The 24645-nt window shown below is 40.0% G+C and overlaps 1 protein-coding gene across 5 annotated transcripts in view; it reads left to right on the forward strand.

Moving 5' to 3' along the window:
• CPNE4 (copine 4) overlaps positions 1 to 24645 on the forward strand; it is a 389988-nt gene that overhangs the window by 93419 nt on the left and 271924 nt on the right. For all 5 annotated transcript variants that reach the window (XM_081072347.1, XM_081072344.1, XM_081072345.1 and 2 more), the window contains exon 2: positions 5497 to 5677. In XM_081072347.1, coding sequence (XP_080928473.1) covers positions 5497 to 5677 — 181 coding nt within the window. The remainder of the gene's footprint in view (positions 1 to 5496; positions 5678 to 24645) is intronic.

Consider the following 24645-nt stretch of genomic DNA (forward strand, 5'->3'; position numbering starts at 1 on the left):
GGAACTATTATTATTTTCCATTTCATGCATGATAAAACTGAGGCACAGATAATTCAAGTAACTTGCCCCAAGTCACACAACAAGTGAGTAGTAGAGCTTGTGGTAGCCTCAAATATTGTGATGCTAGGTCCATATTCTTATTCTCTGTATCATTCTGTATCTTACATATCAGTGTCTGATCTTAACAACATCTGGAGCAGTTTGCCTTGTTTTATAGGTGCTGGGTTTATATGCAACAACCTGGCTACTCAAAATGTGGTCCACAGGCCAGCAGGATCAGTGACACCCAGGGACAGAATCTCAGGCCTCAACCAAGACGATTGAAACAGAAACTACTTTTTAACAAGCTCCCCCAGGTGATTCGCGATCCTGTTCAAGTCTGCAAAGCATTGCTCCAGAGTGTGAACCTTTAGGCGGACGGACTGTCTCATTCACGTCTCCCTCCATCCTGTACAGTGTCTAGCACAGCTCTTGCCACCTAAGAGATTTACCCTGGATCTAAAAGTAGAGCGAAGAGTGTTGAATATGAAATAAACTGACAAGTCCCAGTGAAACAACAACTGGTTATCTTGAGCTGAGTGAATGTCAAATAACAACTGGTTATCTTGGGCTGAGGCTGCAGGATGTTCACTGCCTGTAGCCTCCAGCACAGCACCAGGCACACAACACATACCCCATACATATTTCTTGAGATGGAAATGTATGATAGAGACATCCAGCGTACCAGGCTCCCTTGGATGTACTTCGACATTTAAAAAGGGCAAATAATGCCAAAGCGAGTAGAACAGTGATCGTGCACTTATTCTGAACACAGTTTTCAGACAAGCTCTGCTCAGCTGGTTCCCCTGTGAACTCAAGCTGATTCGCTTCCCTCTCGAGCTCTCTATTGTCTTGCTGTTGTTTGCCACTCATTCAGAAACTAATTAAGTTTCAAGATCGGTTTGTCCTGTTAGAGAGTGCAGATATGCTGAAATGGCTTTTTAAAATTTTTTTTAAAATAACTTAAATTATCTGAGTGAAAGGACAATTATAATTTGCTTCTAAAATTGGCCAAAAGTCAGCTTTCATCAAAATAATTCTCAACAGACATTAGTCTCTGTAAGACCAGGATAGTTTATCAAAGGCACCAAAGAGGATTTAAATAGGCCTTGGAAAATGTATTGATAATCTGGCCATATTTTAATCCTGTTCTCTAACAGAGTGTGAAATTACTTGTTTACTCCACTTATCTGGGGCTGGAGGTAGATCGTCACTCATTGACAGAGCCCTATTTTGTGATCACCTTTCAGCAGCGAGCTTCTGCCAGGCCAGGGCCAAACAATTTGACTTCACTGGCCTATGTACTACCTCCAAAGTCAAGATCAGGGCTGCTATTACCTCTGGGCAGCCAGAGGAACTCATGAACATTAACACATCTAATCAAGGATTTCATTTGTGCATGGACAGGGAGGTAAGCCAGGACCTAGGTATAATATACTTGTGAAAAGTCGGAAGTTTTATCTTTAGTAGCCCCACGTTTCTTTGCTGTACCATACCCCGCAGAAGTGAGGGTTTATGTTGGTTTCATCATCAGTCTACAAATATTATCAAGTTGAATACTAGTGGGGATGCAATAAAGTCCCTGACCTAAAAGAGTTTGTACATATACATATATACATATACATTTATATGTATATATGTATATGTATATATGTGTATATATAGCCAAAACGTGTATATAAGTGGATACTTTGGTCAATGTTGCTCAAGCAGTAGTTCGCTGTAATCAGAAGTATCTAGACACTGATGGTAACCACTTTGAGCACCTCTTGTAATTGCAGAAGTCAACTGTGACTTGTATTCATCTTTTGTTATTGGTATATAATGAGTATTACAATTTTGATACAGTTTTAATATAGTTTTCCTTTCTTAAAATGTGTCCATTGTTTTGGTACCCCTAGTATATATATATTCAGACACAATGAGCTGGCAGTCAATGAAAGTCAGTCTCTTCGCTTTCTGGGCAGGAAAAGGGAGAAAAATCAATGGGAAATGAGGAATAGATAATGACCAGCATAACAGCCTTAGACAATCAAAAACGTTTTTCTCTCCTCTAGCCCAACTGTCGTATTGGTACCAGACTGATTTTTATCAAATGATCATTCGACCATATTCATTTCCCCAGCTCTAAATCCTCCAAGTGTTTCCATTGCCTAAAGGAATGATCCATAAAATTTCTGGATCAGATGCTCCATTGGTTAAAAAAAAAGGCTCTGAATATTTGACTTCACTAGCTTATGTAAATAATGCCCCCAGTTCATTTATTTGTTTGTTGATAAACTATTTAAATTTACTGACAGCTAATAAATAACTCAGTACACTCATGATATAGGATATATCATTAATGATTATGCATGTAAACCCATATTTCAAGAAGCCTTCCTAATAATTTTAAATTATTTGGGGCAGCTTTTGGCGTATGTGATTAGATTGTCACTTTTGTTTTACTATCTGCCTTCTGAACATGTCAGAGTTATCAGCTAATGTGTATGAATACTTCGACTACTGATTTGCGGGGTGTCTGTGTGCTCTTCTGTGGAGGGTGGTATGCCCAGACTGTGTGGGCTGCAAAGACAGAATGAATTGAACGGGTCTAGTAGAACTTTGATCTTGATAATAATAGTGGGCAGTCTAAGAGTTCCAGTTGGCTGTGGGAGAATGAATGGTTTTATCCTAAAAGCAGTCAGATTATAGTAACAATAGCTCCAGTTTTGGAGCATCTACTACCTGCCTGACATTGTGTTAACCGCTTTACATATGTTTCATCGGTACTTCATAGCACCTCCTCAAGGAAGCTCTTACTATGAGAGACATTAAGTACCCTGCTCAAGGTTACACGGTTAATGAGTAGAGGAGCCAGGATTTAAACTTGGAAAGAACTGTGTGTCTCTTTGCGTCTTTGTTTCATTACACCTCACAGTTGAGACTAGGCATTAGGGATGTCCCCCAAAGATAGGGGCGGCCCCTCAGAAGTGCAGAAGGGCAACGTGGATTGCAAGGAGCCAATTCATGCATTGGAAAAAGCAGAATTCAGGAAAACATTGATTGAAGAATAAACTGTCTTTATCAAAAAGTTGATAAAGAGTTCACCTCACATTTCCCACATAAGCCGGCTTCCCACTAGTCTATTTGCTTTCTCTCCACTCACTTTTTTTCTAAATTGCATTTCGTGTGTTTTCTGTCGTCTACATTGCCCTGATAATTGGTCTGCTTTCAACCCATAAAATATAGGAACAATAATTGATTAAGCTGTGCATTTAGGATTTGTGTATTTTCTGTGTATGAATACAATGGATTTAGAAATAGAAGGAAAATATGATTCTGGGTGGAGGTTGAAATCAATCAAGTGTCATATCCACTGTTCCTTGGTAGATTCAAATACTTATTCGGCTAAAGGTTTTACATATGGTAAAAATAACATTGGGCTAAAAGATAGAAAACTGGCATTCCAGCCCCAGCTTTCCCATTGGAATAATTGTGTGACATGGGTAAGGGGCCAGTCCTCTCTGAGCTTGATGTTTTCCATATGTAAAAAAAACAGGTGTCCCAAAGTCCCTATTAATGTTTAGTATGGTTAAAAATACAGCCACTCTTATCCTTAAACTAATCCCCCAAAGAAACATACAAAACAGAATTCCAACTCCTCTCCAACCACAACTTACCCTGACCTGATCTTTTAGAACAGAGTATGGAAAACCTTTTCTGAAGAGAGCCATATAGTAAATATTTCAGGCTATGCAATCCATGCAGTCTCTGTTGCGACTACTTAACTCTGCAACTGGAGTGAAAGCAACCATACACAATACATAAATAAGTGAGCATTCCTGAGTTTCAGTAAAACTTTATTTATCAAAACAGGTGATGAGCTAGATTTGGCACTCAGACCGTAGTTTGTCTGCTCTTGTTATAGGACATACCTTTTTGGCATTCAGTGCAATTTCCCTTCAGCCTACATAGGCAAGAATATATGTTCACAATAATTAGATAAATAGGGTTCTAGAGTGTTAGAATGTGAAAGAAATATAAGAAAGAAGGAAGGAAGGAAGAGAAGGAGGGAGGGAAGGGAAGAGGAAAGGAAAGAAAGAAAGGAGAAAAATGGGGAGCAAAGTAGAGAGCCTTGTGATAGAGCATTGGGAGAGAAAATTCCAGTGACATCAGCCATGAAGGAGGGGGCATTGTTAGAGTGGAAAAGGCTTGGCTTTGGCATGGAACTAGAAGCTAAGTTTGGAGAGAGCAGCTGGTGAGAGCAAGAGCGAGTGAGAGAGAGAGAGAGAGCGAGAGAGAAAGAGAGAGAGAGAGAGAGAGAGAGGCCTCAGAGATGCCATCTCCCTGTGAAAGAGGTGGTGAGGTGTACTCAAACCTAGTATGGTGCCTGTTATCAGAAGGAAACTCACAGAATATTTGAGGAGGAAGGGAAGAAAGAGGGAGAGATTATTCACGTTTTATAGATGAAGAGATTCCACTATAGGGGACCAATGCCACGTGAGGTGGAGGAAGTCATTGCCGCTGTTCTTAAGGAATCTATAAGGAAACAGAATTCATGAGAAGGATATTGAATTTTGCTCCTGAGAGAAACTTCCAGTGTCTTTACAGGTCCAGTCTTCTTCAGAGAAGGTGGTCTCTGGGGGATCCCTGTAGCCCTGGATATTCTGATGCAAAGTGTTATTAAAAAGTTATCATTTGGAGATAGGAAGGGGTCTGTGGTGCCTATTTGTGGCTGCAGGTACCATGAGTCCAGAATCATAGGCTTTGTGCTTTTCTTCTCATACAGTCCGTCTGCCCCTTGTTTTCCCCAGTTTGATTCTGAATCCTGATGTTGCAGGAGTGGAGAAAGGAAAGGTGAGAATGAACTTAGGAACTGGGCAGGAAATCAGATTCTGGACCTCGGTCTTGGAGCTGGTTTCCTGAAGGTGTCTTGAGAAGATGGGCCAGGGTTTAGGGAAGGGAAATTCGGACTGTTTCTTCAGGTGGGGCAACACACATCTCTGTGCCATCCCACAGAAGGAAAAGGGGAGCTGGATTTTTTCAGGAGTCTTAAAAACTTGGAATGTGATCAAATTGATTAACCAACAAACCTGTAAAATTTCACACAGTCTATGCCCTTAATATAGAACTAGATTATAGTTTTCAGTCTATTGCACTAATTCATTAATTTTATTTCACAGACTAAAAATTGTACTATGCAAATGTATGCAAATCATATAGGAAAACAGTGTTCTTAGCCAAATGCACCAACACCTGTAGGGATTTTATTGTTTTGTTTTTTGTTTTGGGTGGGTTTTTTTTGTTTATTTGTTTATTTCACTGGAACTGTGCCACTGGGGTGGAAAGTGAGAGTAAATACATTCAATATTTGAAACTGTGTGTTGAACAATTTCCTGAAGGGGAGGCTTTCTCCTTTGACAAATATTGCAGTGATTGGCATGTCTTTTTTCCTCTTTTTCTTGCCTGAAACAGAATGAAGAAGATGAGCAACATTTATGAGTCTGCTGCCAATACACTGGGAATCTTTAACAGCCCCTGCCTGACCAAAGTTGAGCTGCGTGTGGCCTGCAAAGGCATTTCGGACAGAGATGCCCTTTCCAAACCAGACCCCTGTGTCATCCTCAAGATGCAGTCCCACGGGCAGTGGTTCGAGGTAAGCCTGTCTAAACACATGGACAGAAGCACGGCTGGAGGGTTGGTTCAAAAAGGTTTTGGCATTTCCCATCTTTCGGTGGTTTATTTTGATGAGATGGAAAGTTCTAGAAATGAATGTGATTGCGTTTCTGTTTGTATTATGGTATTTCAATGTGGCTGTTTTAGTGCCGTGGCTATTTTGACATTTACCCTTAGTCCGTGTGCTCATTGTGGACATCATGGCCCCTGGGGAGCTCAGAGACGCTGCCTTATCAGGAACTGCATCACACAACATTTATTTTATTGGGTGGTTATCAAGTGCCAGGCACTGTTCTAAGGGCTTTATATCAAATAACTAATTTAGTCTTCACAAGACTCCTATGAGGAAACAACGGCAGATCGCTTAAGGATTTGCCCAAGATCATTCAGGTGGTAAGTGGAAGGCACATCTAATATTGGCATCCATCTAGCCGGTGGAGCTCTCGAGCCTGAGCTCTTCAACGCTATAATATTTATACGTATGGTGGGCAGCTGCGAAGCCTGATGGCTGTGTGGCAGTATTGCAGGTTGCACTCTGCAGCTGGGTTTTGCTTCTTTACAAGTTGAAACAAATTGGATGAGGACTGGTTTTCAAGTTCTTTTGTTTTTCTCTTTTTCACTTCTAGTTCCCTGGTCTAAGTAAGCTATGCTTCTAAAGATCTGGTCGGCGGTGAAGGGGGGGGGGGACAGGGAGGAACGGGGTACAGCAGAGTAAGCAGTTATTAATTGTCCCTAAGGGAACCAGGTAGTGGGTGGACTTTGGATACTGGGTTTGAAGCTATGCTGAGTAGAGAAGACAATTACCTGCTTTGGATCTCTGAGGACAAACTCTTCAAGCCTTCAGTACTTCTCCCAGCTGTTTGCAAACAGTTGGAAGGTGCTCCTGTAGGGGTTAGAGTTTTCCACTCCCGCAGGAGAAAGATAGCTCGAAAGACCCTGGAGGCGGCGCATTTGCTTATCTGTACATATGTGATCAAAGCCACTTCTCTGAAAGGGAGGTTCCACAGGGTGTGGTGAGCAAATGTCTTCAGGTGAACAGGCACCCTGCAGGGGGGAATGAGGCACAGATGGGCAGGTCACGGATCCTAATTTAACTTCAGGCTCCTATTGTAAACATAAAACAGCATTTGCAGGTATCTTTAATGTATAATGCCCTTTTTTTGCCCTTCTAAATATTCACATTGACTATGGTAGTGGATTTTATTTATCTATGTATTTATTTAGTTAGTTATTTAGTTAGTTTAACAAAACTAAGTGGAATACCTATGTTAGAAAAAAGCAACTCTGAAAATTAGAAGAAACAACTTCATTTCCTAATACCCTCTTTATATAATTCAGTTATGACACCTGATAATTTCTTTTCAGTCTTGTCAGTCTGGCATTCATATTATATGATTCTTATCATGCATATAAAATTTTCTTTTCTGATTTTATGACCTAGTAGTATATGCTTTACCCATCGCCCTATAATATGCATAATTATAATTTTTAAAAGTGCATAATATTCCATCAGATGGATTTATTTCATTGTTTTTCTATTTTTTCACTTTGAAGTTGCTTCCAAAAATGCCCTGTTTTAAATAATGCTATAATGAACATGTTTGTGCCTAAGGCCTTTCTCTTCTTTTGGGATGAGCTTCTCGGAGAGATTCTGTTAAAGTGGAGCTAGTGGGACATAGGGTAGGACACTTGTGGGGCTTTTGATACATATTGCCAAATTGCTTTTCCAAAGTTTCTACTACAGTGTTACTCAAAGTGTGATCTGCTTACAGCTACCAGGCCACAAACGTTTTGTTACTAGTACCAGGTGAGATAAGAAGCTTGTGTCACAGTGTAAATTAATTCACTGCTTCCTTCATCTAGAAAGTCTTAGTCTTTAAAAACAAAAAGGTCAGCTGAACTTCCAGCATGCTTAGTGATATGGCTGGTTTTTATGCCAACACTTTGAGAAACTCTTGTCTGATAGATTTTACATTCTTGGCAGTATACATTCAGGATACAGCCGGGAAAACAGAGCCCAGGCCAGGTAGCTAAGAGAAAGGATTTAATTCAAGAAGTAACTAATAACAAAGAAGTTGGAGATACTAAGAAACTCAGAGGGACTGTGAGGGAACCCAGTCACTTAACTGCTACTTTGACTTGGGTGAGTAGTAGTGTGCTGAAGCCAGCTTGCATGGGCTTTGTCGGAGTAGACTGTGAACTATTCAGACATTTTGCAATTCTGAGTGTGAGTACTTACAAAACAGGTATTCCCAAACATTTTAAATCAGGGTTCTTCTCACCTCCCTTACTCCCCCTCCAGAACCAGTTAAACACTCACCAGATGAGAGGGACAAAAGGAGATAGTGATGCCAGAGCCAAAGAGCTAGGCCACCTAGCAGAAGCTAGATTCATGGAAGGAAGGCCTATCTGGTGGGAGCCGGAAAGATAGCGGAGCTGCAAGTAGGGCTGGAAATGTCTGAAAGGGAGATAAGAATACCCCAGCATCTCTCTACCTGTTGCTCTCTGGTCTTCTGTCAGTGCTTTCCATTGACCAAACCTTGATGCAAGCCAGTTGGCAAGGTTTGCAGGGAAAGGGTATAGAATGAATGCAAGTATGACAGCAAAGAGGTACATGATGGGCACATAAACCTTCTGACAATTCATAGTAACTTGGAAAATCATTCATCCTCTCATGTACTGTGTATTTATTTAGTGCTAACACCTACTCTTCACTATAAATTCAGCAAGTAATCCTATGTTACAAGTTAGAAGCCCCTGGCAGTCTACTGCAACCTTGTAAGTACTACGAGTTGTGTTTAGTGAAGGCTAGCAAATGTGGACAGTCCACTGGGACAAAATTTATTGATAAGTGAATTTTCCTGTATCCCCTAGAAAATGTGTGGATTTACAGAGACATTTGTATGTACAGAATTGCAGAATGAAGAGAAAGCCTTGCACAAGAGAATTCATGCTGGCTGTGTTAGTTCCTTGGTTGTCTTAGTTATAGGGACTCTGGTAGTTGAGGAAGTGAAGAGAAAAAGAACATATCGAAGAGGCCAAACTGATTTGCATAATAAAGAGATTGTTGGGGGGGTGTCAGGATGAGAGAGAGAAAAGCAAAGTGAGCTTATCTTTCATAGAGAATTTTAAAATTTGGCAAAAGAGGCTCTGTCTAGATGAACATTGTTCAATAGAACTCCCTGAATTCAATAGAACTCAATGGAAGAGTTCTCTGTCTGCCCTGTCCAGTGAGGTAGTCGCTAGCAACATGTGTGCACTTGAAAGAAGCTTGTGTAACTGAACAACTGACATCTTTAATATTAGATCCAGAGTATCTTTGGTGTGCTAGAGAAGTTGGCTGGGGTGGGGAGAAGACGAAAGGGAGTTTGTAAAAATGTTACCGCGGGCTATTGATTTTACAGTTTAAGTGTTTTGGGGAGAGCTGTAACGAGAGATTGATTCTTTCTGTTACTTATGCTTTCTGGCCTGTGCTTTTCCTAATGAAATTCCAGCAGGGAATTTCCAGCAGGGAAAGGACCTTGTTATGCCCTGATTTACAGCTCAGGTTACTGCTGCAATAGTTAGAACTGACTTCAGATGGCCTCCCGTATGGAGGAGAATTGTTTGCTTGTTTAATTGGCTGTAGCCTGTGTTAGCAATGGAACAGAACATTTGACTTCTAAAGCGGATCATAAAAATGTAAGTGTGGGGGTGGTCGGTTAGCTCAGTTGGTTGGAACGTAGTGCTAATAGCACCAAGATTGCCCATTCGATCCCCGCAAGGGCCACTATGAGCTCCGTCTTTTTAAAATAAATAAAATAAAATCTGGGAGCCCTGCAGGGGGTTTCTTTAAAAAATAATAATAATAAATGTAATCCTGATTTTTAGATTCAAAAAGACCTGCAATTTGACCTCTGTGCTGTTACCAGTACTGAGTCAGTCAAGATACATCTGTATGTCTTTAAAATATTGGAACTCAATTGCTCTGAAATTCACGACAGACTGTTGCTCTTTGTAGACCAGCAGGGTTTGGGATCTATGTCAGAGGGCTGAGAAGCTGAAGAAGCTTCCGTTTATTCCCAGAATATGGAGATGGGATGGTGCATTTAGTGGGTGAAACTTTCAGTAAATCTTGAATGGCTATGATTGTAACCATCAGAAAGAAAGAAAGAGAAAACTTGTAGCTTGGAAATACATTCCAAACTGAGAATTTCAGACCTACCATCGAATTTCCCTAAATTATAACGATAACTATTTTTGTACATCCCCCCTGCACTCACTCCTGGCCGTAGCAAGGCAATAGTATATGGTGCAATTCAGTGTAATGATAATGTAGAACACATTTCATCTTCCAGTGAAGAGTGAGAACGATTTCCTCCTGCCTTCTGGTGGATATTGATGTGTTCACTAACTTCTGGAAAGGAAACGATATATGCTGGTAGGATAAATGAACACTTCTCAGGGATTCAAAAGGCAAGGGCCGCCCGCTGTGAACCAAAGACTTTCATTCAGTTTCCTGGAGCATATGCTCCATTCTCTGGTCATGCTGACTGTTCTCCATGAACAGAGCTAAGCCCTTGATGCGGTGGGCCTCGGCAGAGATCGTATGAATGGCAGAGGACTTGTCCTCACTGGAAAAAGCCAAATTATTTCCCACACTGCTACAATGGTGCTCCAAGCACCTGTAATTCTATTTTTTACCATTTAATATTAATACACAGTTATTAAGCTCCTCCACAGTAAACTCTAAGTAAATCTGAGGACCAATTATCCTTGGATCAATTCCATATGAAAACATATTATGACGAGTCAGGTGCTTTGGTGGATTGTTGATAATAATTATGATTGTTAGTAATAATTAGTGTAGTTATATCTAACATATCAATTAGTGGACTGTAATGCAAGATTATTATTGTTTATAATAATATATCCATATAACACTTTATATTTACAAAGCCCATCGACTTACATTATTTCATTTCCTGCTCATAACAGCCCCGTGAAAAAGGAGTACAGCCATTGAAATTAACCCCAGCATGTATGAAAAAGATATGGATTGTGTCCTTAAAGACCACAGAGTACAGTAAAATAACTCACCCCATCTTGGACACAGAGGGCTGGAAGCTCAGATGGTCACGACCTCAAGAAAGAGGGCTCAAATGACTTAAATATCTTCCTTTCCTTGAACGTGCAGTGGGTAGACCACCACCAGGGTGCTTAGGCTACCTATATGGGGTGGGGCTAAAAGTCAATCACTCTCCTATTCCTGTATTATTTTCCATCTTTTCTCCCCACTCCCTACCTCCCCACATGTATGTAGGGTTAGGTTGTCATATGATCTATGATAGCATCCTTGGTAGCAGCACAGAAGGGGAAGTATGGCTCCATGGTGGAGGGCTCGCCCACTCCCAAATAAGTGGGCTGTGAACTTCTAACCCAATTCCTTCTTGGCTAGCGGGCTTATGGAAGAGTTCCATGGAACACGCCTCTTTCATGCTTGGAGCAGTGGTAAGCCATCACCCTTTTGTGTACTGAGGCAGGAGGATGAAGTCCAAAATAGTAATTTCACCTGTATCTGAGGTATTCATTTTTACATTGCTCCAAAGTGCTAGAATTTTATTAAAATGGACCAGGCAATATGAACATTTAGGTGATGACAAGATAAAGTAGCCATCTATATGTGTTGATACCAGCTATGTATTAGTACTCATTTTACATATATTCTTTCTCATCCTCACAACGAGCCTGCAACATAGTCTTTACTGACCAGGTACGGAGACTAAGGCTGGGCAGAATTAATCAAATACCCAAAGTCACACTACTAGTAAATAGTAGAGTTGGAGTCTGGTTGATTCCAAAAATTATGTTTTCTTCATTTTAACAGAGGTTGCAAACTTGAAGCTGGAGGCCTCTATCTCATCTCCAGACGTATGTTGTTTGGCCTTCATGGGGTTCAAACATGTTTTGTATTGGCTGACAAAAGTTAAAGACAAGGAGATTTTTCATACAACTCCAGGTTTCTGGTTTCTTTTGAATTACCAGAAACTCTGGCAATATGGAGCCTTTATTCCTTGTATAACAATAAGCTGGAGAGAGTTAGCAGCTGCTCATATCCAGAGTATGAGTTTGTCCCCGGGCTTCCTACTGGTCACTTTCTCTACCGGAATGGCCCCTGGAGGTGTTGGAATGTAGACCCCTGGGCTCAGTCTCTGAGACATAGTTAACCTCTCAATGGTGGACACAGACAAGAGCTGAAAAATGAAAATTAAGTCAATTAAACCATTCCTTCTGGAGCTCACAAACAAGCTCCTTTCTTGAAAGATTTTCTGTTCACACTTTGCTGACTTGCAGCCTTTCTGTGGCTAACACCTAGCATGATAGATGATAAAAAACAACAGTTTTCTTCAGTTGTTCACAAAGTTTCCACTGTGGTTTCACATCAGACTCCCATTTGGGAAAACTTTGATGTTGCCTTCTACCGCCCCCTTAACACATCCTTAATAAGAATAATTTCTTTTTTTAAAAAAGAAAAGAAAGTTGATTTTGGTGATATTAGACATCTTACCCCAAGCCGTGAACAGAGAAGAAAACAAAATGAAATATTAGAACAAAAAAGTGTTTCCTCCCTGCTGCCGGAGGTCACATCCTTGTGACCAGAGACTGCGGTTGTAAGTGATGAACTTGGATGAAGGGGAGGAAGATTCTTAGGTTGCATAATATGTGACTAAGTGGCTTTCTTATCACTGACATCTCAAAATTGTCGATGTCATGATGTCTGAGAGCAGAATTGCACAAGATGGGAAATTTCAGGCTGCAAATGAGGAAATAACAATTTGAACTGAAATCTTGTGTTGACTGTTAATTCTCTTGTGTGCCCTGAAGATGATTTGTCAGCTGGAAGAATAATGTCTGGCCTCCAGTAGAGAGGAAATCACCATGGCATGGGTGTCACTGCCTCGTTAGTTTCAAGAACTGGCAAACCACGCTCTGGGCACTCAGACTCAGCCTTGGTCGCCATAGGTTTTTATAACTTAAGTCCCATGAGGAGAATTTGAAAGATGGAATTACAGTTTGGGGAGAGAGCTTGAGGAGGCATCTGTGATTTAGAGCTTCTAGCTTGAAGCACCTTCAGCACCTCAGAGGTGTTTTCAGCATAGTTCCTGGTGCCTGTGTTAGTGTTTCACCGGACTCACTATTGATAATCACCGCCTTAAGAAAATCATGTTGGTCATTTCAGTCCACTTAATCTTTTTTACTAATTGTCATTAATTAGTAGTTCATTAATTGGTAATTCATTAATAACGATACCTTAACTATGTTGAGAGGAGTTATATAATGTATCATGTAATCTCCTAAGCACTTTATATGTGTCATCCTATTTAATGATCAGAACAAGCCTACAAATTGAGTTCCGTATATATTTTATGTAGAGGACCAGTAGAGTTAAGTAATTTTTTCAAGGGCCACGCAAGTAGTAAGTGGAGGAGCGATGACAAGTTAAACTCAAAGTGTCTTGGCTACAGAAGCTGTGCTGCCACTGTCCTTTGCTGCCCTTCTCTGAGAACAATGAGTACCGGTCTCCGGGTATCTGCTGTGTGCCAAGTGCTAAGTCTGTATGTGTATATTCATATAATCCTCATGACAGTTGATAGAAGATAGGGATTGTGAGTACCCCTTTTACAGGTGAGAAAGCTGATATTCACATAGGAAAAGTCCAAGTCGAAGGTCACAAGACTAGTAAGAAGTAGTATTCAGATTTGAACTCAGATCCTTGTGTCTCCAGTGCCATGACTGTGCACTTCCCTCATCCTGGCCTCTGTGGAGGCAGAGTAACCCAATGAAATGCTACTGCCATTAGTCTTTAAAATAAACATGTTTTCCTGTCCTCATATAAGTCAATAATTCATTTAAAACTGTTTGCATTTATGTTTTTAAATAGAAATTAAATTTGTTTCGGTCAGTATTTGAAACATCCTTCTCATACCCAATTGATGATGGTTTTAGCCTCACCTCCTAAATGTTTCCAGTGGTGCAGGGCACAGGGGTTTAGAGCTCAGACTCTGGAGCCAGACTGCCTAGATTTAAGTCCTAGCCCAGCTGTGCTAAATGCGTAAATTACCCAAACCTTTCTGTGCCTCAGTTTTCTCATCTGTAAAATGGGTATCTACCTCATTGAGTACCTACCTCATGAGGACTATTATGAGGGGTCAATGAGTCAATACCTGTAAAGCGATTAAAACAGTACTCGGTCCAACAGAGTTAATGCTCAGTAAGTACTATGATTATTGAACATGTCATTTTTTAAGAAATGTTTTCCAAATAAACGTGCTGTTCAGTCCTCACGTTTTCTGAGGACTAAGGCAATTTAAAGACCCCCTTGGCTAGTAAAGTAAGAGTAGTAGGGACATATGTATCTGGAAGTCTCTGGGGACGTGGACTCTGGGAGGCTGAAGCTGTGACCACTGTATTGATTTTGTATCCCCAGTGTCTACCAGGGTGCCTGGCACAATGGATGCTTGTAATTCAGTACTTAGATTTCATTTCCCTGGTCCATTTTCCCTATGCTCATCGCCTGAGACACTGGATTTTTGAGGACCATCCTGTTCTTATTCAGGAGAGTAAGAATTCAACTGATAAGAATTTCACTACACTGTTAGGCTTATTATCTCTTTCATGTAGAAGTAGGATTGGGGTGCCTGAGGCAAGACGTTGATCTAAAAGGGTCTTGTCTATGTGCTGTTTGTGGGTAAATGTATGCAAGGCAGTTGTAAGGAGTTGAGATGATGCTTGAAGGACATTCCCTGCCACTCAGGGATGATCTGTGGAGTGGTTTGTAACTGGTTCTGTTAGCCTTAATTTTCCTTCCTGACGTCTGTTTGATTTTAAACATCTTCACACTCCTCCTCTTCTCTCCCCCTCTTCCAATGGGGAGAGTGAGGCAGGGAGAGCAAAGAGAGCCTGTAGCTGTATTTAAAAACCAGGGGCCTCACTGCCTTTTTTCTCCTCCACCCATGCTTCCTCTGAGTTTACTCCCCTCCTAGGTCTCTCACTGAGACAACATGGAAGACAGAGTAAATGACTTGCTCAAAACACAGCTTCCTTCCACCTGGTTTTCTCCTGTTTTCAAAAGCAACTTGGTATAGATGGTAGCAAGCTTTTCTTGTTAGCTGTCAGAGATTTCATGGGTTTTATAAGCCATAGAAATTCCTGGAATGAGATTAAAGTCCTTCAATGTCTTAATTTGAACTTTAGGACACAAATAGTTCTCAACTTCTCCATTCTGAGTCACTGATATGTTTGCCTTCCAGACTTCAAATAGTGTTTTGGAAGGAGCCTACTTATTTAGAAGTACCGAAGACATTTGTTTGAAATATAAATATAACTTTTTTGCTTTTTACCAACTTTAATGAGGTAATTTGCATATAAGATGCATAAAAATGTATCCATTTTAGATGTTAAGTTTGATGAGTTTTGACAAATATATATATACACTTGGGTTACCACAATCAAGATATAGAGCATTTCCTGAAATATATTGTAATATTCAAAATATATAACAGAAAAGAACACACATACTTTCAACACATCGGAAACCACTAACTCTCAGATTATGTTCCCATAGCTTGACATTATAGTAAATGACAGAAATTTCAATTTATACAATAAATTTATGCTAATAAAATATCAGTTTTAACTATTATGTATATTGGGGTCCTATGTAAGATTTTAGTTTAAAATGGGAAAATATAGTTCTATTGCTAAAAAATTTGAAAACTCTGAGACAGTACCATGAGAAAAAAAATAAATCCAGGACTGGTTTAGCTCAGAATCAAACCAAACTATATATGGCATGACTCGCCAAGCTTCAGTTAAACCTGAAATCACTGCCTGGCAATTTAGGAAGCTGTCACAGCAGGTGGCTTGATCTGAAGTTAGTTGGAAACAAGGCATAGGTCCACCACATGTTAACTGTGTGACCCTGGAAAGTCACTTACCATCTCTGAGCCTTTCATACTTCCTCAAGTCTAAATGGTTGTCAGGATTAATGATTGGCTGGCAGGATAGCAAAGAGGCTGATACTCTAGACTAGAATCAGACCACTTGGATTATCTGTGTGATCTTATCTTATACAAATGCCTCAACTTCTCCAGGCCTGAGTTTTCAACATCTGTAAAATAGAGGCAACAGTAAAACCTATTCATGGGTTTATTATAAGGATGAAATGAGACCGAGCTTAAGAATTGCTTAGCATAGTACACCGGGGCATAATGAGTGTTTAATAAATATTAAACGGTATTATGTTTAAAGGAGATAATGTGTGCAAAGCTAATGTGGTTAGCATATCACCTAGTACTCAGCATATAGAAGTTGTCACCAGATTAAGGTGTTTAATGCCAGAGGCAAATTTTCGGTCTGTTGCCCAACCCTAGTATTCTTGGTCCCATTCCTCTGTGTAAAATAAGAGAACTTTCAGTGAGGAAATTTAACAGGCCTCTAAATTTCTGCCAAGTCTCTGACTAACCACTTTGATTGATCTGTTTTGGCTCCCCTGGTAGGGAATTATCTCAGCCTCCTTATCCCCTGGACTCTCTGCATTTTGAAGAAGATGAATAGATTTGGAGCGACTTCATTCCCCTTGCCCCTGTTCTCTAATCTGAGGACCGGAATCAGAGAGGCCGTGTTGATAACCTTACCTTTCCATCTTTGCTTCTGTGCCAACATCCACCCCTGATATTTGGTAGTCTTAGAAGAGAAGTGACAAGAAAATTCTTCCCTTCTGGAAACTCCAGATGTGCTCAGGGTCAGTTTATAGGCTAATTAAATATTTTATCTTGATTCAAGCTCAGGAATGTTCGAGTCCCTATCTTGGCTAGTCAGTTTTCAAATACTTGATATTTCAAGAGCTTTCTCTCATCTGAGAATTTAGTCTTAGATATTTTCTTCTTGAGTGTGAAGATTAGTTCTTGTTGAAAGATTATAGTTTTAGAACTGTGTATCGAAGTGAGAAAATTTGGTACTTTTTTTATATCCCCCCCCCACACACACACACACTTGTTCCTTTGAATTCTAGCCTTTTCAAAACAGCTTCTGAGAACCTGGGATTTGTGTGTGGGGGTGGGGGTGGGTGGGAAGCACCTATTTAAGCCTTCTCCTATTGGAGATTTGCTTCATTCAGCTTGTTCCAGTTGTTACTGTTGCATAACAGTTATCCCAAACTTGAACAGCTTAAAATAACCATTTTATTAAGCTCATGGATTTTGTCCATCGGTACCTTAGATAGGGCACAGTGAGGATGGCTTATCCCTGTTCTACAATGTCTAAGGCCTCAGCTGGGAAGACTGGAAGGCTAGTGATGATTTAAGAGACTGGGGTTTCAGATCATCTAACGGTATTTTCACTCTCATGTCAGACTAGGACCTCCAATTGGAGCATCTGCGTGGGGCCTTCCATGCAGGACAGTCTCAGGGAGAGGACATAAACGCTGCTTCTTAACAGGAGGAGGGTCCAGTGTTTGCCTCCTGGTAAATCATGGATTATGTTTGGAAATGGTAGTTAGCTAAGGAGCCTCATCTTCTTATCACATGATCACCTTAAAGGATGTGACTAAATAGGAGGAATGTAGGAATATTTATAAGCCCAGTTCCCATTTAGGCTGTTGTCTTAGAAGCTTGAAAGACGCAAATATGGAACTTGTAAAGGGAACAACTTGCTACTCTAAATGATAAACTTAGGAAATGCATAGCCAGAAGAAGTACAGTGGGAAGGAAATATAAATTGAAGTCCCTCTCCTGGTTTTAAACACCAGTTTTAAGAATAATACATATATGCTACCACCATTAGATACAACAAAGGAACAGAAGAAGGAGGAGGGGGAGGGAAAGAAGAAGAAGAAATAAGAGCAGCTCGTCTCTGCATACACTTCCATACCGTTTTCATGGATTCATCACAACAACCTACTGAAGACAGGGCTATTATGTTCATTGCCAATTTACAGATTGGCCATGAGTACCCATTATGCCAAGTGCTGCCCCTTTCTTAGAAACCAGTGCTACCAAGCCCCAACATAATCATCCTCATCTCTTTCCTGCTGGATCCTTTTCTTGCCCATTCCCCACCTGCTACCTTGGGATTTGCCCAACCACATTTATCAATCCTAAAACATATTTTCCACTATAATTTTCTGACAAGAGAGCAGTTCATCCTATGGGTGAGTCATGATTCACCTACTGGCCCACTAATGGTGCACGTGTAAACAGTTCAGTTTTTAATTAATTCAGTGAACATTTATTGAATTCCTACTATATGCTAGGCACTGTTCCGTGGGCTAGGAATACAGCAGGGAACAAACACATGGCCTCGACTTTTGTGCTAGTGGGGAGAATAGAAAATAAACAATAAATACATACTCTTTTGTCAGGTAGTGGTAAGTGCTATGAAGAAAAATGACACAAGGCAGGGTGTGGAGAATGATAGGGGGACTAGTTTAAAAACTGTAGTCAGGAAGGACTTCTCTGAGGAAGCAATATTTGCACAGAAACCTGAATGGGTAAGGGAGTTCGCCATCTGGATCCAGGGAAAATGTTCCAGCAGAAGTTACCAGCAGAGGCAGGCATTTTTTAGTTTATTTCAGGAATAGGAGGCCAAGTGGCTGGAGTGCAATGGGATACGAAGGCAAGAGTGAGAGGAAATAACGTTGAAGAGGCGGCGAGGGGCCAGTTGTGCAGGCCTTGCAGGTCATAGCAAGGATCCTGGATTTCATTCTAGATGTGATGGGGGTGGGCATTAGAAAGCTTAGAGCAGGGAAGTGATTTGCATATTGAAAGATAACAATGCTTGTGCCAGACAGCGTACAGAGACTAGGGCAGATGCTAGAGACAGCTCAGGGGCTACTGCATTTGTCCTTGTGAGAGATGTAGTTTGGATCAGGTCGTAGCCATGGAGAAGATGAGAAGTGGTTTGAAATGAGATATATCTAAAAAGTAGACTGTACAATTTGCTGATGGATTGGATGTAGAGTATGAGAAAAAGAGAGGAATCAAGAGTGATTCCAGAGGTCTGAGCAATTGGGTGCATGATGATAGATAATACTGGGGAAAGAGCAGGTTGTAGCCGTGATTTTACAATGAACATGTTTCTGATGGTGAGACAGTATGGTGTGCTGGTACCATGTGATTCTAGTTACAGACTACCTGTATGGGAATCCGAGCTCCATTATTTGTCAGCTATAAGATCTTACATGAGTCAATTACCTCCATTTTCTCATCTGTAGAATGTGGACAATTAAAATACTTACATCTTGCAATGCTGTTTTGAGTATTTAACACAAAACGGAGTCTAGCACTTAGCATTACGTAACTGCTAGCCATCAGTGATATTATTAATATACTTCTGTGAACACTTATGATTGTTTACACAGGGGAAGTGTTAGGTCAAAGGATGAACACACTTTTTAAGCTTTGAAAATTACCCAGTTACCTATCTGAAATGATCATACCAATGTGTTCGTACCAGACAACTGTGAGAATCGAAGGAGGCAATTCATTAGAAAATATCTTTAGAGTATTTAGACTTTAATATACAGACTCCCCAGAACTTTGTCATCCCTTCTTGCCCCAATCACAGAATGAGTATTGGTTTGGAATGACATGAACTAACTTCAGTAATTCTAATCACACTTCTGTCTTCCTTCCAAAACTGTCTTTATATTAATATGGATATTACGCATTAATATAACATAATATGACTGATATAAAATACTAATATAATGAAAACATAACTAATTATTAACATGTATTTATTATTGTACAGTGTGTGTGAGTTTGCAAGAAAGCGAGAGCATGCACGAGAGAGATTTAGGTTGTGTATGTGTGTGTTTTAGAACTGAAGAATGATGAATCCAAGCATCTCTAGGCTGTCATCTTTCATTCTAAACGATCACTGTACTTGATGCTGTGCTTTATTTAAAGAGAGGAAGAGAAATTGATTTAATAACCTGTCACATTATACAACATAAAAAGAACTTGGGAAGAGAAATCACTCTAGTATTCTTAGTGGGAAGAAAAATATTGTGACAGCTCCATGGAGAAATCTCTGTACAAAGAGAACTGGTAGAAATTATAGTGATGAGCTGAGGATCTTAGAAAAATATACTGCTTCCATGGAATGAATTTGATGACCTCACCACAGAGCTCTACGTTATAGAAGGCTATTTCCCTCTCTTATATAAAAGTTGTAAGAAAATAGAAACTCCAATTGTTCCTTTTCTTTGTCTCATTTCTTAAAAATAATTTATTCCATCATCATTTCCTCTGGGAGTATCTGACATATTCTATTTAACTGAGGTGGGACACAATAATAATACATTATGATAATATGATACCATTGTAAAATTTAATCGGGAGAGTTTAATATCTTAGTGTTCAACTCCAGCATCCTGGAGAAGTTAGTTTATATTTTAGTGAACAAATAATGTCAGGGAATACCCTCCAGTCATCAGAAAGACACCTGTAGTTGAATAAATTGGGTTTATTGTTTGTTGCCATAAGGGAGAACACTCTCCATGGGGAACTGTGAGATAGCTTAGTAAGAGTTTAAGAAAGGACTTACAGAATTCAGGCTTTGGTTAGGTGTTTTCAGGAGAATTTAAGGAAGGATGACTTTACTCCAGATTGGATGGCTTCAGGAAGCCAGAACAATTCTATAATTGAGTACCTTATTAGAACTTATCTAGGAGGGAAGAATAGATTAAGACTAAAGCTGTAATTGGGAAAGAAGCAGCAGTCCCTCATTTTAAGCAGTATGGGAGATGTTTGGTCATTTTTGTGGTTTGGACAGGGTTTATATTTTTGTCTGGCTCAAGCACAATTGCGGAGAAGTCTAGGTTTTGTGTTGTTCTATCATGGGCACATAGTGGCCGTGCACTATGTTGGTGTTCTAATGAAAATGTTTCTGTTCTGCAGAACACAAAAACCTAGCTGCATGTGCCAGGCCAGCCAGCTCCTAGGAACACCAAGGCCAACCTGACAGCACCAAATCAGCACAGCAAGCTAGCTCCCGGGCATCAGGGGCTGCTTTCCTCAGGCTCATAGTGAGACCCAGAAGTTAAGCTGTTCTATTTAAAAACCATCTTTTTAATCATGGACCAACTTGCTGACTAAATAACATAGCAATCATAACAAGCCTCAACTCCACACCTTTTATTTCTCATCTCTTATTATTATCCAAAGAATAATATTCATGACGTTCACTGTATGTAGATTCTGTAAGTTAATTTTTCTTCTTTCAATTAACCCCAGGTCTTCCTTCTACTCTTTCTCTGTCTCTCTGATCAGTTAGAAAGAAGATTCCCAGGAGCTCGTTTGAGGGCATTCACGTTTCTGCTCATCTCTCCTATAGAAAACTCCTTAAGAAATACTCTGAGTCCATCAGACAGGGCATGAGATTTCACAAGAGATCTGGAAAGGAGAACATTTTTTTTTTTTTAAGATGAGGTTGATGGCTTAATTTCTATCCCATGTATTTAGCCAGCTCCTCATCGTGTTTTGGGGAAAGTTATTTTCCAAAAGTCCCATTTTATAAGTATTACCTCATCACTGGCATTCAGTCATCAAATGGCGATTGGATACCTACCACATGCCATGCACCCTCCTTGCCATGAGAAGAGAATGGAGAGTTAGGGTCCTTGTCTTCATAAAACTTATATTCCTCGGGGGACAAAAAAATGTGTGAACCAAAATATTCTTTAAAAGTTTGGAGGAGTCAGACGAAACTATATTCAACTCTAGATCTGGAAGAGGAGCCAGGGAAGGTCTTGGAGAGAAGATGCTGCTTGAACTAGATCTTAGGTGATGAGTCTGCCAGGTAGACAAGGTAGGGGATAGCATTGTTTCAAATGGGGAAATTATGCTATTTGCACAACAGTGACTTCAACAGAGGGGACAACCCCTCCCAATTACCAAACCTTGATAATTCTGACAATAAATGGTTCTTTATAGGACCTTATGAAAGGACCGTCATTTTGGGGGGGCAAGAGCTCTGCCTAAGCCATACCCTCCCAGAAGAGAGTATCTCTTCTATTTTTAAAGACCTTTTGAGAAGGGGAATCCACAGTCATCCCAGGAGGTCCATGGGTTTAAGTCAGAGAGCCTTATTAGCACAGATGGTGTTCAAGAGCTCTCAGTGGGGAGAGGAAGGAACATTCCAGGAGGGATAAGGGGCCAGTTGTGAGGGTTTAATCCTTTGAATAGAGAATAGCCTTGATGTAGTCTTGAGTTTGAATTAGATTGCTTATGTGCCAGTTCTTCCCCATGAATATACCACAAGAGACTGCATATGGTAATGTCAGATGAAACAGCTGACTTCTTTTACATCATGGCATCTTGGGGAGTGATGGAGAAACTTAAGAAATAACTCGCTAATGGAATAGATTTATGTTAGTTTCAGGATTATTTCAGCCTTAGTTACATACACCCTGACTCATATACTCTCCTATAGTGTTCCACACTCACTTCATTTAATCACATTTTTGTCACTTAGACAATCTGACACACTCTGTGTGGTTTGCATTCACTGACAAACTCTCACAAACTCTGAGTCAATCTGTGTTTTATATGAACACACACACACACTTACACACTTTTAGATTTAACTCATACGAGTTAACTCTGGTTAGTGGGCTCACCAAATGAAACTGATATCCAGAAGTCAAACAGTAGAACATAATCTCAGTTACACTTTTGATGGAACTATAAAGCCAGCACCCAGATTAAGAAAGAACATTAACAGCTGCTCAGAGCCCCCGTTGAGCCTCCTTCTGTTTACTACCCCTCAGCCTGTGCCGGGAGTGACCACTATCGTGACTTCTAACAGCACTGATTGCTTTTGCCTGTCATTGATTTTTATACGAATAGAACACACAGTGCATACTGGCTAGTGTCAGGCTTCTTTCATTTAGCATTGTATTTGTGAGATTCCTGGTATTGCATTAGTATAGTTCATTCACTCTCATTACTGTGTGCTGTTCTATTGTATGGATATACACAATTGATTTATCTATTCAGGTGCTGATAGACATTTGAGTTGTTTCCAGTTTAGGCCTATTATGAATAATGCTGCTATGAATATTCCTATCGATGATTTTTGGTGAGCATGTGGATGTGTTGCTTTGGAGAAATACTTAGGAGTATGATTGCTGGGTCGTAGGATGAACCTATGTTTAGCTACGGTAGATATTTCCAAACAGTACACTCCCATCAGGAGTATATGAGAGTTCTCATTGTTCCACATCTTCCCCACCATTTGATGTCACCTAGCTCTCTCAATCTTAGGCATTCTGGTAGGTGTGTACTAGTATCCCACTGGGGTTTTAATCTGTGTATCCTTGATTAATAAGATGAGCACTTGCACATATTTGTTGGGCATTTGGATATTCTATGTTGTGAAATACTTCTGTGTGATAAACATTTTATTTAAAGTTTTCTTTAGTTATAGCTCCATTCTGCATAGATGTCTCAACCCCAACAGTTGCTCTCTTTTCAACCTATTGCTAATTCTCTCCCACAGTAGTTATTACAGTAATAACCAGGGTAATTCTTAGTTATTGCAGCAATTTTTGCCACCACTTTTTTACTGTGGAATCTTACACTCTTAAAACTATCACATACATTATTGATTGATATTTATATTATGGATATCTTTTTTTATTCAAAATGTTATTCTTAACTAAGAATTGCTGCAATGATCGTCCATATTATGTCATAGGATTTATAGTCAACCACATTGCATCTCTGTATCAGCAAACAATGCTTTCAACTGTGAGGAAACAAGGCTAGAGGGTCTTAAACAAACAGGGGTTAATTTTTCTCATGTAACAAGAAGTTGCTAGTGTTGGATCAGCTGCTCCGCATCACCATCAGGAGCTCAGATTGTTTTGCGTTTTCTTTGTGCCATCCTTAGTAAGCTTCTTGGCTTGGCTTTGTTCCCCGGTAGTGAGTTGTTGTATCCTAGACACAAGATGGCTGTTGAATTGCCAAATATCATGTCTATATTCTAGACAGGAAAAATAAGGATGGGCAAAAGGGCATGCCATCCGTGTCTAAAATCCCTGTTTAATGGACAATAATTATTTTTCCCAGAACCCTGATCTGCTTACATTTCAATGGTCACTTAATGGTAACTATGTCATTGGTTACCACTAGCTACAAGGGAAGCTGAGAAATTAGTGGTTGCTTCGCAGCCCCTAAAGAAAAGGAAGACATGAGAGACAAGTGTTGGTTTGGGGTCAAGGGAAGAAACACACAGTGTCAGATAAATAATGTCCTTTGCTAATGATAATGCACCTTATACCTGGTGCTCAGAACAGATTTAGGGAGCCCCTGCCATATTGCCCTAGCTGCTTCTTCTGATTAGGGATGTTACGCACATGCTTCATTAAACCCTTCACGTTTTGTCAGTTACCACACAGATTAACCTTTAGTAAAATTGATGATAAAACACACACACACACACACTCACTGAAAAAGGGAAAAATAAGGTCTCATAGCAAGAAACAGCTCTCACAAAAAATGAAGGGCATGCCTTCCATTTGATTGCAGTTGGAATTTTGTATAAACCAGAAAAATATTGTTTGCTTTTGCTTTTTATTGGTAGCTCTGGGACCTCGTTTGCCTAGACAGGTAACTCAGTTCTTGTTTTAACTACACTAATAAGTAAATACAATGAAAGTACTAACCAACAAAAACCTAACAGCCTGTTTCAAAAGCACAGTCAAATTTCTGATGATAAAAGGCAAAATGCCCTATTTTTTTCCAGCATAAATTTTTTTCCAGCACTATTGATATATGTTTGACAAATAAAAATTATATATATAAATTTTACAACATGATGTTTTAAAAGTCAGTGTTTCAAAGATATTTGTGAACATGAACAGGGTACACTGAGGTACTAAAAACAGTTTCCCACGAGTAC

This window comes from Rhinolophus hipposideros (genome assembly GCF_964194185.1).
Source record: "Rhinolophus hipposideros genome assembly, chromosome: 14".
In the NCBI taxonomy this organism is placed as follows: Eukaryota; Metazoa; Chordata; class Mammalia; order Chiroptera; family Rhinolophidae; genus Rhinolophus; species Rhinolophus hipposideros.